The 12,630-nt window shown below is 46.9% G+C and overlaps 1 protein-coding gene across 1 annotated transcript; it reads left to right on the top strand.

Annotated features, from left to right (window-relative positions):
* The first annotated feature begins 3,300 nt into the window (after positions 1-3,300).
* LOC100859953 (brassinosteroid-responsive RING protein 1) lies at positions 3,301-4,274 on the top strand. The gene has a single exon (XM_044553623.1). The coding sequence runs from the start codon at positions 3,401-3,403 to the stop codon at positions 3,863-3,865; it is 465 nt and encodes a 154-aa protein (XP_044409558.1). The 5' UTR covers positions 3,301-3,400; the 3' UTR covers positions 3,866-4,274.
* Positions 4,275-12,630: the final 8,356 nt, after the last annotated feature.

The raw sequence follows: 12,630 nt of genomic DNA, 5'->3' as shown, positions 1-12,630 counted from the left end.
AGTTGCCCCACAAATAAAAGGTTAATCAGAACTTCTCCCAAGAATAAGAGTGGAACATATCTACATCAACAGCAGCAACATATATGTCCCATGTAGGAGACGGGAAACTGAGAAGGAGGAGGATTGCTTACCTACAAAAGGGGCAAAGGGGCCAAGATCATTAGGTATTGATTAGTTTCTTCCGTATTAGTTTAGCAGGATTCACTTCATAATAGATGGATAAATCAAAAATCACAGAAACAAAAATACCTAGAACACAAATCACTCAAAATCCCGTTACATGGAGCCATCCATATATAGATTGTCACAGAAACAAAAATACCTAGAACAGAAATCACAATTTTGGATCAAAGGCGCAGATACCAACCTGATGTTGGAGAAGATGGGAGAGGGGTCGCTCCACTGTTTGGTACTTTAGCCGGGGCAGGGGAAGTCATCTGAGATTCGGTGGCGTCGTCGCTTCTGGGTAGCGGGGCGGTGGTACAGGTCGTTCTTGAGGAGGCAGAGTCGTCGACAGTAGATGGCCGAGGTTGAGGCTGCAGGGTCGCGTCGCGGTCGAGATACGCGTGCTGCACCTCTCGGCGATGGATCTGACTGTCGCACCTGGATCAGTGGAGGGCAACGTGCTGCACTCCTCGACCTTGTCGGCTAGAGGCGGCGGCGATCCTGCACCGGATCTGGCAGGGACTACCGTGGCTTGCGTGAGGAGGTTATTGGTTAACGCCGGAGCGGTGGTTTGCAGGACAAAGTTCGGTGGTGTGTGGGTAGAGGTTGATCGGATCGGATCGCCTGGTCTGCTAGGATGCATATGGAGGAGTAATAGAGACACGAAAAGATGGGACCGATGGGCTTCTCTTTGTAATGACCGATGGGTTTCTATACATTGACTCGTCGGTAATGGAGGACGAAAGAGGTCCGCTTTGGTTAATTATCAGAGTTAACCACACAATTCGTTAGAAATGCTGAGGTGGCAAGGCTGATGATGTGAATAGGCTGCATGTCAAGAGAAATAGAATAGTGGGGATGAACTATTTAGGTATTATAGATACGGTGTGTGAGGACTTGTCTGAGGCTGGGGTAAAGACAGAAAAGTAAGTGAAATATAAAAGCGTAAGTGAAAGAGGTATTTATTTGTGGAGCTTTTCTTAAGATCGGTACATGTATAATGTCATATGTCCCGAGTCTTTCTTTCAAACATTGAAATGAGGGTTTACTGTACCCAGACAACAACCGCGAAAGTTCATGAAGCATCGTCCTTTGGTGTACGGGACTACGAGTTACTTTCGCGGAGCACGGACATACCACGAGAGAAATGTGCGGAACTGAGCCGGACGGCAGTAAATTAGGCAATCACGACCTGCAAAGTACGAACCTCCCAGTATGCGAAAGCGAAACGATCCGTGCATTCTGCTGCGCATTGCCCCTCCTACGCGCTCTGCCCTGCATTTAGTGTGCAAACATAAATTCTCTCTCAAAAAAGAAAAAAAAAACTGCAAGAGAAAAAAAAGAGAGGAGGAACTTAATACTAGCTGTGCATAAGGGTTTGTCTGGGGCTCCGAACTAGTAGTAGTAAGATACGTATATCAACCTTTGAGAATTGGGACAAAAGAAGAATCGTGAAAATTTGCCGCCAGATACATCACCGTGGGGAGATCTCATTACAAGCGGCCCCAACCAGCCTCCGGTCTAAGAACGGACCCCGAGTGACCCTGATTAACCTTTAACATATACGCGGGCGCCGAGTCAACATCCCAGGCTTTCCCCTATGAAATGCCACCGAGATCGCGTTGTCCCATGCGTGCCAAGTCCATGCCAATGCACTACCGAAGGATGGACTGCACGTCCCTGCCACCACGCGGGCGTTCAACAATTTGTACGGTATACGGGTTATTTCCGCCGCGTCAGTCGTCCCTCGCGTTTTAACGACCTGCTAGGCAGCTTCCGCGCACGAGCCGAGCACGCCCGCACGCCCGCCGGCCATTTCCCATGACGTACGGCGAGCTCATTCCATTCGCCCGTGTCCCCTCCGTCCACCCCTCCCCAACCCTTCCCGGTCCGCGTTATCCTCCACCAAAACCACGTGAAACTCTCCAAACTCTGCTTCCTTCGCTCTCTCTGCCGCTCTATATAACCTGCGAGCGCGCGCGCTTTCCTCCTGGCTCAGCTCGCTCGATCAAGCATATATATATATATATATATAGAGTTAAATGCACTGGAGGTCCTAAAAATTTCATCGGGGTGTCACTTTAGTCCTAATTCTTCCAAATTACATTTTTAGGTCCTAATTCTTTAGTAAGTGGTTCACCCGAGGTCCTTTTTTCATGAGTGCTCGCTGACCTGCCCGCGTGGCGCGTTGACCCATGCCACGTCAATACAGGGCCCAATCGCGTGGCGAGAGAAATACACTAGAGGTCCTAAAAGTTTCTGGACAGTATCACCTTAGTCCTACTTTTAAAATGCACGTTTAGGTCCTAATTCTATAGTAAGTGGTTCACCCGAGGTCCTTTTTTGCAGCATCGCTCACTGACCTGCTCGGTTGCGCGTTGAACCATGCCAGGTCGACTTAACTTTTTGGCCGCTATCGTCCCGTAGCTATGTGATTTCCTCTACTCTGCCACAATCACTAGCTGTAGGCATTGATTTAGTTCGATTTGCACTTTTTCATTAAGTTTCTTAAACCGCTTGCTCTGATTTGAGGTTAGGTGATAGGAGCTTGTGGAGGAGGTGGTGCCGACGATGCTGCTGCAATGCTCCCCTTCGTCACACGCTTCCCTACCGAGGAGCTTACCGTCCCAGCCATGGGGATGGTGTGGGCACGAGAGAGAGGGAGAGGATTCCGGTAGGGGCTGGGAAATGTCAAGAGGGGGGGTTAACAAGGGGCTTTATGTAAAAAAAGAGCAACCGCAGCAGCCTATAAGTTGACATGGTGTGGCTCAACTCGTCATGCGAGCAGGTCAGCAACCGCTCGTGCAAAAAAAGGGCCTCGGATGAACCATTTACTATAGAATTAGGACCGAAACGTTCATTTTGAAAGAAGTGGGACTAAAGTGACACTGCGCAGAAACTTTTAGGACGTTTCTCGCCTGGCGGTTGGGCCCTGTGTTGATGTGGCGCGGGTCAACGCGCCACGCAGGCAGGTCAATGAGCGTTCGTGAAAAAAGAACCTCGGATGAACCACTTACTAAAGAATTAGGACCTAAATATGCATTTTGGAAGAATTGGGACTAAAGTGACACCCCAACAAAACTTTTAGGACCTCCGGTGCATTTAACTCTCATATATATGTATATATATACAGACATACATCCTCTCCTCCTCGTCCCGCCCGCAACAAACGACAGGCCTGGCCGGCGCAGCCTGCAACGTTCGAATTCCCGCCGCGCACGCGTCGCCTCCGGCCATGGGGTTCCCCCTGGTGTGCTACTGCGTCGCCATCCCCAAGCCGGTCATCGCCTTCTGCAAGCTCGTCGCCGCCGTCAGGGACGCCCTCCTCCTGCTGCTCTCCCTCGTCGGCCTCTGCCGCTCCCCGCGCCGCTCTGTGGACGACGCCCCGCTGCCCGAGGAGGTCAAGGAGCGCCTCCCGGCCGTCGAGTTCGGCTGCCTGGCGCGTCCGGCGCAGCAGCAGCAGCACGACGGGGACGACGACGAGGTCGCCGCCGCGGCGACGTGCATCGTGTGCCTGGAGAGGCTGTGGGCGACGGACGAGGTGCGGCGGCTGGGCAACTGCGCGCACGCCTTCCACCGGGGCTGCATCGACGGGTGGATCGACCTCGGCCGGACCACCTGCCCGCTGTGTCGCTCCCACCTACTGCCTCGCGCGCGGAGGGACGGCCCGCTCGCCAGCCTCCTCACGCGCGTTTGGTGACGACCAACCGCGCCAGGTTAGCTCGAAGGCCACGTCTTTCGTTTTCCCAGCGCGGTGGCGGCCGACACAGAGATTCGCGATCTCGACCGGCTGCATGTGTATTTAATGTGGGTTTACATCATCTCAAAATTGGGATTTTATTTAGCTTATTATTAGGGCGCCACTTTGTATAGTAGCCATCCAATCACGAGGTCACCAATAGGTGCATACGCATAGTTTTTTCCCCCCGTAGAGAAGGATTCTTTGGTCGAACATATGTGTACTAGCGTTTGGTTAGTGGATCTCGAAATGTCAACAGCTCCAAAACGCATGTTGCTGTTCGACTTGTACAATCCCAGTTGTGGGACTACGACGTACAGTTGTATAACTCATACACTTATGCTTCATAAAAAAAGCTTGATGATTGTTTGCTGACCGAGTTTTAATTTTTTGGTTCCGTCTAGTACCTCAATTTGCAGTGGCCAATAGTGCGTGAGGGAGATTCTGGACACGAACATGTGCACATTCCGCACCTTAGTTAAGTCTACACAGTTTGGAAAAGACAGAAGTCACCTTGTTTGATTGATTTTTAGCCCTATATAAACCCCAACACAGTCACGTATGGCTCCACGGTATTAAGACCGAACATACAACATAGAACTATGAACGGGTTATCCATTTCATCTGTTTCTCTGCTCCAATAATAGTCACCACACAACAGGAACCAACGGGAAGAACCTCTAAATAATTCAATCCCATGGACTGCTGGTTTACATGGGAAGATCAACGGATGAAATCACTTATTTTGTGTAATCCCACCAAACTTTGTTTAGGAGTTACTAGCACATATGCCCGTGCGTTGCAGCAGGAGAAAAAATAGTGTGCATTTAAATTTAGTGAGAATTATACGTGCAAGCAAAACTTTGTGTGCACGTCAAGAAGGAACATTTAGGTTCTGGGTTTCGCCATATGTGAAGTAATCAATCCGCTAACTTTCCGTTCATTGATCGAGGGGATTTAAGAATTTTGATACTCCCTCCATTCCTAAATATAGGGTGTATAGTTTTTGGCACGGAAATTAAAGAACGCACATGGAGGAAAAATTTCACAAGTTTTGGGTGAGATTACACCTGACTAATTGGCATGAGTAAATAGAGGAGCTTACCTTATATAAGGAAATGTAATCAAATTCCTAAAAAAAAATATTCAAACGAGTGGTGCAACTCAATGCACCTTATATTTCGGATTTTTTCTCAAAAATCTATACACCTTATATCAAGGAACGTAGGGAGTATTTTTTAAGAAACACATGTAATTTTATTCAGAATCATAACAATTACAAGTACACTGATTTGAATCTAAGCTTCAAGAAAGTACAAAGTAACTCCTCCGTCGGGGCGGGCGTGACCCTTGGGGGAGGTGGCCGGGGCTCGGTCCTGCCTAGGTGCAGGCTACCCTTCGTCGTCGACGGTGTCTCTGCTGAGCTATGGTGACGACCTCTGCGTGTGTGGTGACGATGATCCTCTGGCAGGTTGTTAGAAGCTATGCGGTGGATTTTGTCGACACCGCTTCGGTACTGGCTTCCATGGACCTGCGTTCTCCAGTGTTCTTGGTCTGTCGGCGTCTTCTACCGGCGTGGTTTCAGCCTCGACGCACCGACAACTGCGCCTCTTCCAGCTTCGGTTTGCTGGCGTTCTGGTGGCTCCGCCTCCGGCGGTATGGATCTGCGTTCCCTTCCGGCTCTGAATTGCCGACGACGTTGGCCGCCATCCTTCCATCTACGTTGGCTCTCTACCTTGCTGCCTCTCCGACCCTGTCCACCTACACGCCATGTCAGTTTCAAAGCTCGCATTTTTTGTCGGCGACATGTGCAGCCCCACCCCCATCTGAGGTAGCGGTCAACAAGCAGGTTGTCTTCGGCATCTTTGGATCCTGATCTGGCGGCTTTGGGATTGCCTGAACTAGGCCAGGCGAAATCCATGCTCGGCTTGCCGATGCTGGCAGCGGCGACACCCGCGGGTGTCGTTTTCCTTCCCGGAGGCGTTGCCATAGCCTTTGTCCGTGCACCCCTTCAAGTATCAGGGGAAACCCTAGGTCCGGTTCTCCGGATCGGATGGCGACGGCGTCACGACATCGTTCCCCTTCTTGAAGGCCCTATCTTCCTAGCTCGTGGTGTCCTGGGTGTTGGAATTGAAGATGTTCGATGTCCTGCTGATTTGGTCTGCTCCTCTAGTTTTAGGTTTGGTGGGTTTAGTTGTGTCCTTCACCCTGTTCGGGCTAAGCACCCCGTCTCTCTCTGCTCCGGACACCATGCTTATGCCTTCTTGCGTTCATGGCATGTGTTGTATCCTTTATTGTACTCTTTCTTCTTCCTTCTATCAATGAAATGATACGCAAGCTTTGCGTATTCGTGAAAAACAATGAAATCTATTGAAAACACATTCTTTGTAGTATCAATCTCTACTAGAAGAAATACTCCAAAGACTTCGGTGAAGATGCTGCAGTTGGACTGAAGCAACAATGTTGTCACTCTTTCACCCGCACGAACATTACCAATAATGATTTTTGAAAGCGCCCTGAGTTGCCCATCCAAAAAGATGGGAAGTCTTGATCGATGAATGTGCTTGGGCCGGGGATGATCCCTTAGAAGTGCAGGCTGTTGGATCACAATATCTTCACCATGGTGTCGATGAAAGATTTCAACTCCATAAAGAATCAAACTAACAAAAAAAGTTTGACAGACCAACGTAAACTCATTAGATTCGATAATCTTTTAGCATTGATATTTTGAAAGACATGGTTGCTTGTCGATATGCTTGAGTATCTAAATTATTATGTCAAAACTAGACTATTGCTTTGAATCACATAAAAGTCCAAATGTCCATGCTATGAAGAAAAGAATATGATATGACATGATAAACAACACTCCAAATCAAAAATTCTATTTTATCACTTACCTACTCGAGGACGAGTAGGAGTTAAGCTTGGGGATGATGATATGTCTCCAACGTATCTATAATTTTTGATTATTCCATGCTGTTTTATTATCAATCTTGGATGTTTTATAATCATTATATAGTCATTTTATATCATTTTTAGGTACTAACCTATTGACATAGTGCCAAGTGCTAGTTGCTGTTTTCTGCATGTTTTTTACATTGCAGTAAATCAATATCAAAAGGAGTCCAAATGCCACGCCAATTTACAATGATTTTTTATGGGCCAGAAGGAACACAACGGGCCCTGGTTGCACCTGGGGGGGAGTCCCGAGGAGGGGACAACCCACCAGGGCGCGCCAGGAGGCCCAAGCGCGCCCAGGTGGGTTGTGCCCAGCTCGGGTGCCCCCGGACCGACTCTTTGCTCTATAAATACCCCAATATTTCAGAAACCCTAGGGGAGTCAACGAAATTTTCTTCTAGCCGCCGCAGAGTCCAAAACCACGAGATCCAATCTAGACACCATCACGGAGGGGTTCAGCACTTCCATTGGTGCCTCTCCGATGATGCGTGAGTAGTTCTTTGTAGACCTTCGGGTCCATACTTAGTAGCTAGATGGCTTCCTCTCTCTCTCTCTCTTGATTATCAATACAATGATCTCATGGAGATCCATACGATGTAAGTATTTTGGCGGTGTGTTTGTTGGGATCTGATGAACTTCGAGTTTATGATCAGTTATATCTTTTTATATCCATGAAAGTTATTTGAGTTCTTTGATCTCTTATATGCATGATCTCTTATAGCCTCGTATTTCTTCTTCGATATTTGGGTTTTGTTTGGCCAACTTGATCTATTTATCTTGCAATGGGAAGAGGTGCCCGATAGTGGGTTCGATCTTACGGTGCTTGATCCCAGTGACAGAAAGGGAACCGACATGTATGTATCGTTGCTACTAAGGATAAAAAGACGTGATCCATATCTGCCGCAATAGATAAATGGATCTCGTCTACATCATGTCATCGTTCTTATTGCATTACTCCGTTTTTCCATGAACTTAATACACTAGATGCATGCTGGATAGCGGTCGATGTGTGGAGTAATAGTAGTAGATGCAGGCAGGAGTCAGTCTACTAATCTTGGACGTGATGCCTATGTAATGATCATTGCCTGGATATCATCATGATTATTTGAAGTTCTATCAATTGCCCAACGGTAATTTGTTTACCCCCGTTTGCTATTTTTCTCGAGAGAAGCCACTAGTGAAACCTACGGCCCGCGGGTCTTCTTTCTCATATATTTGCCTTGCGATCTACTTTTTCCTTGCGTTTATTTCCAGATCTATCAAACCAAAAAATACAAAAATATCTTGCTGCAATTTATTTGTTCCGCGATCTATTTATCCTATCTACATATTTACCTCACGTCCTTTGCCTATCTCGAGGCACCGTACCCCGAAAGGGACTGACAACCCCTTTAACACGTCGGGTTGCAAGGTGTTGTTATTTGTGTGCAGGGGTTGTTTACGTTGTGTTGCTTGGTTCTCCTACTGGTTCGATAACCTTGGTTTCATATCTGAGGGAAATACCTACACCTCTGTGCTGCATCATCCCTTCCTCTTTAGGGAAATACCGATGTAGCTTCAAGCGACATCAGACATATCAGAATCAATAACAGGTGTAGGTGTCCCAAGTTTACTTTAAACAGAAGGTGCATCAAGTGCAGAGCTAGATGGCAGTTCCTTACCTCCCCTCGTAGTGGAGGAAAAAAAATCTTTGTTCTTTGATCTTTTAAATTCCTCATAGTGATCAACAGATATAAGTCCCAGAAAAAGGTCTTGATAACCCACAAGTATAGGGAGCGCATCAAGTTTCGAGGGTAGAGTATTCAACCCAAATTTATTGATTCGACACAAGGGGAGCCAAAGAATACTCTCAAGTATTAGCAGCTGAGTTGTCAATTCAACAACACCTGAAAGACTTAATATCTGCAGCAAAGTATTTAGTAGCAAATTAGTATGGAAGTAACAGTAACGGTGGCAAAAGTAACAGTAGCAGTTTTGTAGCAATCGTAACGGTGGCAACGGAGAAGTAACTAATCAAAGATCAATATGTGAAAAGCACATAGGCAATGGATCAATGATGGATAATTATGTCAGATGTAATTCATCATGCAATAGTTATAACATAGGGTGACACAGAACTAGCTCCAGTTCATCAATGCAATGTAGACATGTATTCCGAATATAGTCATACGTGCTTATGGAAAAGAACTTGCATGACATCTTTTGTCCTACCCCCCCGTGGCAGCGGGGTCCTAATGGAAACTAAGGGATATTAAGGCCTCCTTTTAATAGAGTACCAGACCAAAGCATTAGCACTTAGTGAATACATGAACTCCTCAAACTACGGTCATCACCGGGAAGTGTCCCGACTATTGTCACTCCGGGGTTTGCCGGATCATAACACGTCGTAGGTGACTATAACTTGCAAGATAGGATCAAGAACTCACATATATTCATGAAAACATAATAGGTTCGGATCTAAAATCATGGCACTCGGGCCCTAGTGACAAGCATTAAGCATGGCAAAGTCATAGCAACATCAATCTTAGAACATAATGGATACTAGGGATCAAACTCTAACAAAACTAACTCGATTACATGGTAAATCTCATCCAACCCATCACCATATAGCAAGCCTACGATGGAATTACTCACGCACGGCGGTGAACATCATGAAATTGGTGATGGAGGATGGTTGATGATGACGATGGCGACGGATTCCCTTCTCTAGAGCCCCGAACGGGCTCCAGATCAGCCCTTCTGAGGAAGAACATGGCTTGGGCGGCAGCTTCGTATCGTAAAACGTGATGAATCCTTCTCCCTTATTTTTTTCTCCCTGAACGTGAATATATAGAGTTGGAGTTGAGGTCGGTGGAGGTCCAGGGGACCCATGAGGCAGTGGGCGCGCCCTAGGGGGGGTGCCCGCACCCTCGTGTCCAGGGTGTGGGCCCCCTTCTGTTGATTCTTTCGCTAGTATTTTTTATTAATCCCAAAACATGACTCCATGAAGTTTCAGGTCATTCCGAGAACTTCTATTTCTGCACAAAAATAAGACCATGGCAATTCTACTGAAAACAACATCAGTCCGGGTTAGTTCCATTCAAATCATGCAAATTAGAGTCCAAAACAAGGGCAAACGTGTTTGGAAAAGTAGATAAGTTGGAGACGTATCATAGCCCTCAAGGTGTGTGTCAGCCAAAAATTTGAGATGCACATTAGAGGAGATAGTGATCGGCAGACGAGCCCTTGAGAGAGGGTTTTAAGAAGTCGCCATAACATATTAGCTTGATGCCGGATAAGTCCCAGATGGTACCTATTGTTTTCCGAAGACGCATTTGCCCATAGTTCGATCAAGCCGAACACTGAGCACTTTGAATTTTCTGCATTGAATAGGCATTGCAGTAGCCCCCGAGACACTAGTCGGGTGACAACACCAGATCAGGGGATCGATGTGCCTCTTTAATATTAGTAAATGATAAGCCCGAAGCCCAGTAGCCCCTGAGCCTTAATGTGGGCACGCACTACAAAAAAATACACTTCCATGATGATACGTGTTTGTCACAGTAGGTCAGGTGTTTTGTCATGCATGTACGTCCATGACGATTTTATGACAGAATCAAGATAGTCATACCTATGTTGTCGTAGAAGTGTTCCATGACATTACAAAATTATCATCACGGAAGTGTCCACTTCCATGACGATAAATCACGCGTCATGGAAGTGCTTTCGTCAAGGGTGACCGACACATGCCATCCACCATAATGGGTCGCTGCTAAGTTATCGGGTCTGGTTTTGGATCCAATAACCCGCTAACAGCCACGACCAATGGGGATTTTCCACGTGTAAATTTCTCATTGGCCGGAGGAACCACGTGTCGGCTCACCGTTGGGACAAATGTCATCCACTCATTGGACCAAAGGCGCCTATGATACGTCAACACGTGGCATGGCCCAACTAAGGCCCATTCCTGTGACAAGGCCGACCCATTTGACTTGGTCAAAATGTAGCGGGCCGACCCACGAAAAGCTTGTTAACGACCTGCTCGCATATATCCCATTTACAGCCCGCTAACCCAGGGCCCGTTAAGGCCTATCCAAATTAGGCCCTGAAAGGATCGAGAAGAGGTGTCTAGAGGGGGGTGAATAGACTCTCGACCAAGAAAAGTAGCAATTTTTAAGTTCTTCAAGTTGAGGTGGAGTTTAAGCACAAGTTTAAACATTCACAATATATATCAAGCAAGCACGACAAGAGTATATGAGCAGCGGAAAGTAAAACATGCAAATTGCAAGAATGTAAAGGGATGGGATTGGACTGTGCAAACGCAATTGGAGACACGGAGATTTTTGTGTGGTTCTGATAGGTGGTGCTATCGTACATCCACGTTGATGGAGACTTCAACCCACGAAGGGTAATGGCTACGCGAGTCCACGGAGGGCTCCACCCACGAAGGGTCCACGAAGAAGCAACCTTGTCTATCCCACCATGGCCATCGCCCACGAAGGACTTGCCTCACTAGGGTAGATCTTCACAAAGTAGGCGATCTCCTTGCCCGTACAAATGCCTTGGTTCAACTCCACAATCTTGACGGAGGCTCCCAAGTGACACCTAACCAATCTAGGAGACACCACTCTCCAAAAGGTAATAGATGGTGTGTTGATGATGAACTCCTTGCTCTTGTGCTTCAAATGATAGTCTCCCCAACACTCAACTCTCTCTCATACGATTGGATTTGGTGGCAAGATGATTTGAGTGGAAAGCAACTTGGGGAAGGCTAGAGATCAAGATTTATGTGGTTGGAATGGAATATCTTAACCTCAACACATGAGTAGGTGGTTCTCTCTCAGAAAATGAATGCTGGAAGTGTAGGCACGTTCTGATGGCTTTCTCTACGAATGAAGAGAGGGTGGAGGGGTATATATAGCCTCCACACAAATCTAACCGTTACACACAATTTACCAAACTCGGTGAGACCGAATCAGAAAACTCGGTCAAACCGATTTAGTTCATAATATGACCGTTAGGCATTTCGATGGGACCGATATGATCAACTCGATAGGACCGATGTGCTAGGATTAGGGTAAAACCTCATCTCGGTTTGACCGATTACACAAACTCTGTTGGACCGATTTTGGTAATAAGCAAAACAAAGAGTTGGTCAGGCAAACTCGGTGGGACCGATTGCATATCTCGGTGAGACCAAAATTATTGCAATAGGCAACAGAGAGTTTGCAAGCCCATCTCGGTGAGATCGAGATCCCATCGGTGAGACCGAATTGATTAGGGTTTCTGGCAGTGGCTATGGCAAGTGAACTCAGTGGCGCCGGATAGATCAAATCGGTGGGGCCGAGTTTGACTTTTGGTTTGGGACATATGTGGATATGAGAAAGTGGTTGAGGGCTTTGGAGCATATCACTAAGCACTTTGAGCAAGCAAGCTAGCAGCACCTCATCCCCTTTTAATAGTATTGGCTTTCCTATGGACTCAATGTGATCTTGGATCACTGAAATAGAAAATGCAGAGTCCTGAGCTTTGAGCTTGAGCCAATCCTTTGTCCTTAGCATCTTGAAGGGGTTCCACATCCTTGTCCATGCCACTCCACTGTTGAACTTATCTGAAATATACTAGGTAAAAATATTAGTCCAACAAGAGATATGTTGACATTAATTACCAAAATCACCCAGGGAGCACTTGTGCTTTCAGCCCAATAGCGTCATCTGGGCCGTCCAATATGGTTCCAGCCTGGTTTAACTTCCAACCCATATGTATGGCCCATGACGTCTTTCGGCCCA

The sequence above is a fragment of the Triticum aestivum genome, chromosome 6B, assembly GCF_018294505.1.
Source record: "Triticum aestivum cultivar Chinese Spring chromosome 6B, IWGSC CS RefSeq v2.1, whole genome shotgun sequence".
Classification (NCBI taxonomy): Eukaryota; Viridiplantae; Streptophyta; class Magnoliopsida; order Poales; family Poaceae; genus Triticum; species Triticum aestivum.
Note: the sequence above shows the minus strand (reverse complement) of the source record. Positions and strands in the feature narration are given on the sequence as shown.

What these genes read in the sequence shown, in the direction of transcription:
- LOC100859953 (XM_044553623.1), top strand. Translation starts at nt 3,401, where the DNA reads ATGGGGTTCCCCCTGGTGTGCTACTGCGTCGCCATCCCCAAGCCGGTC.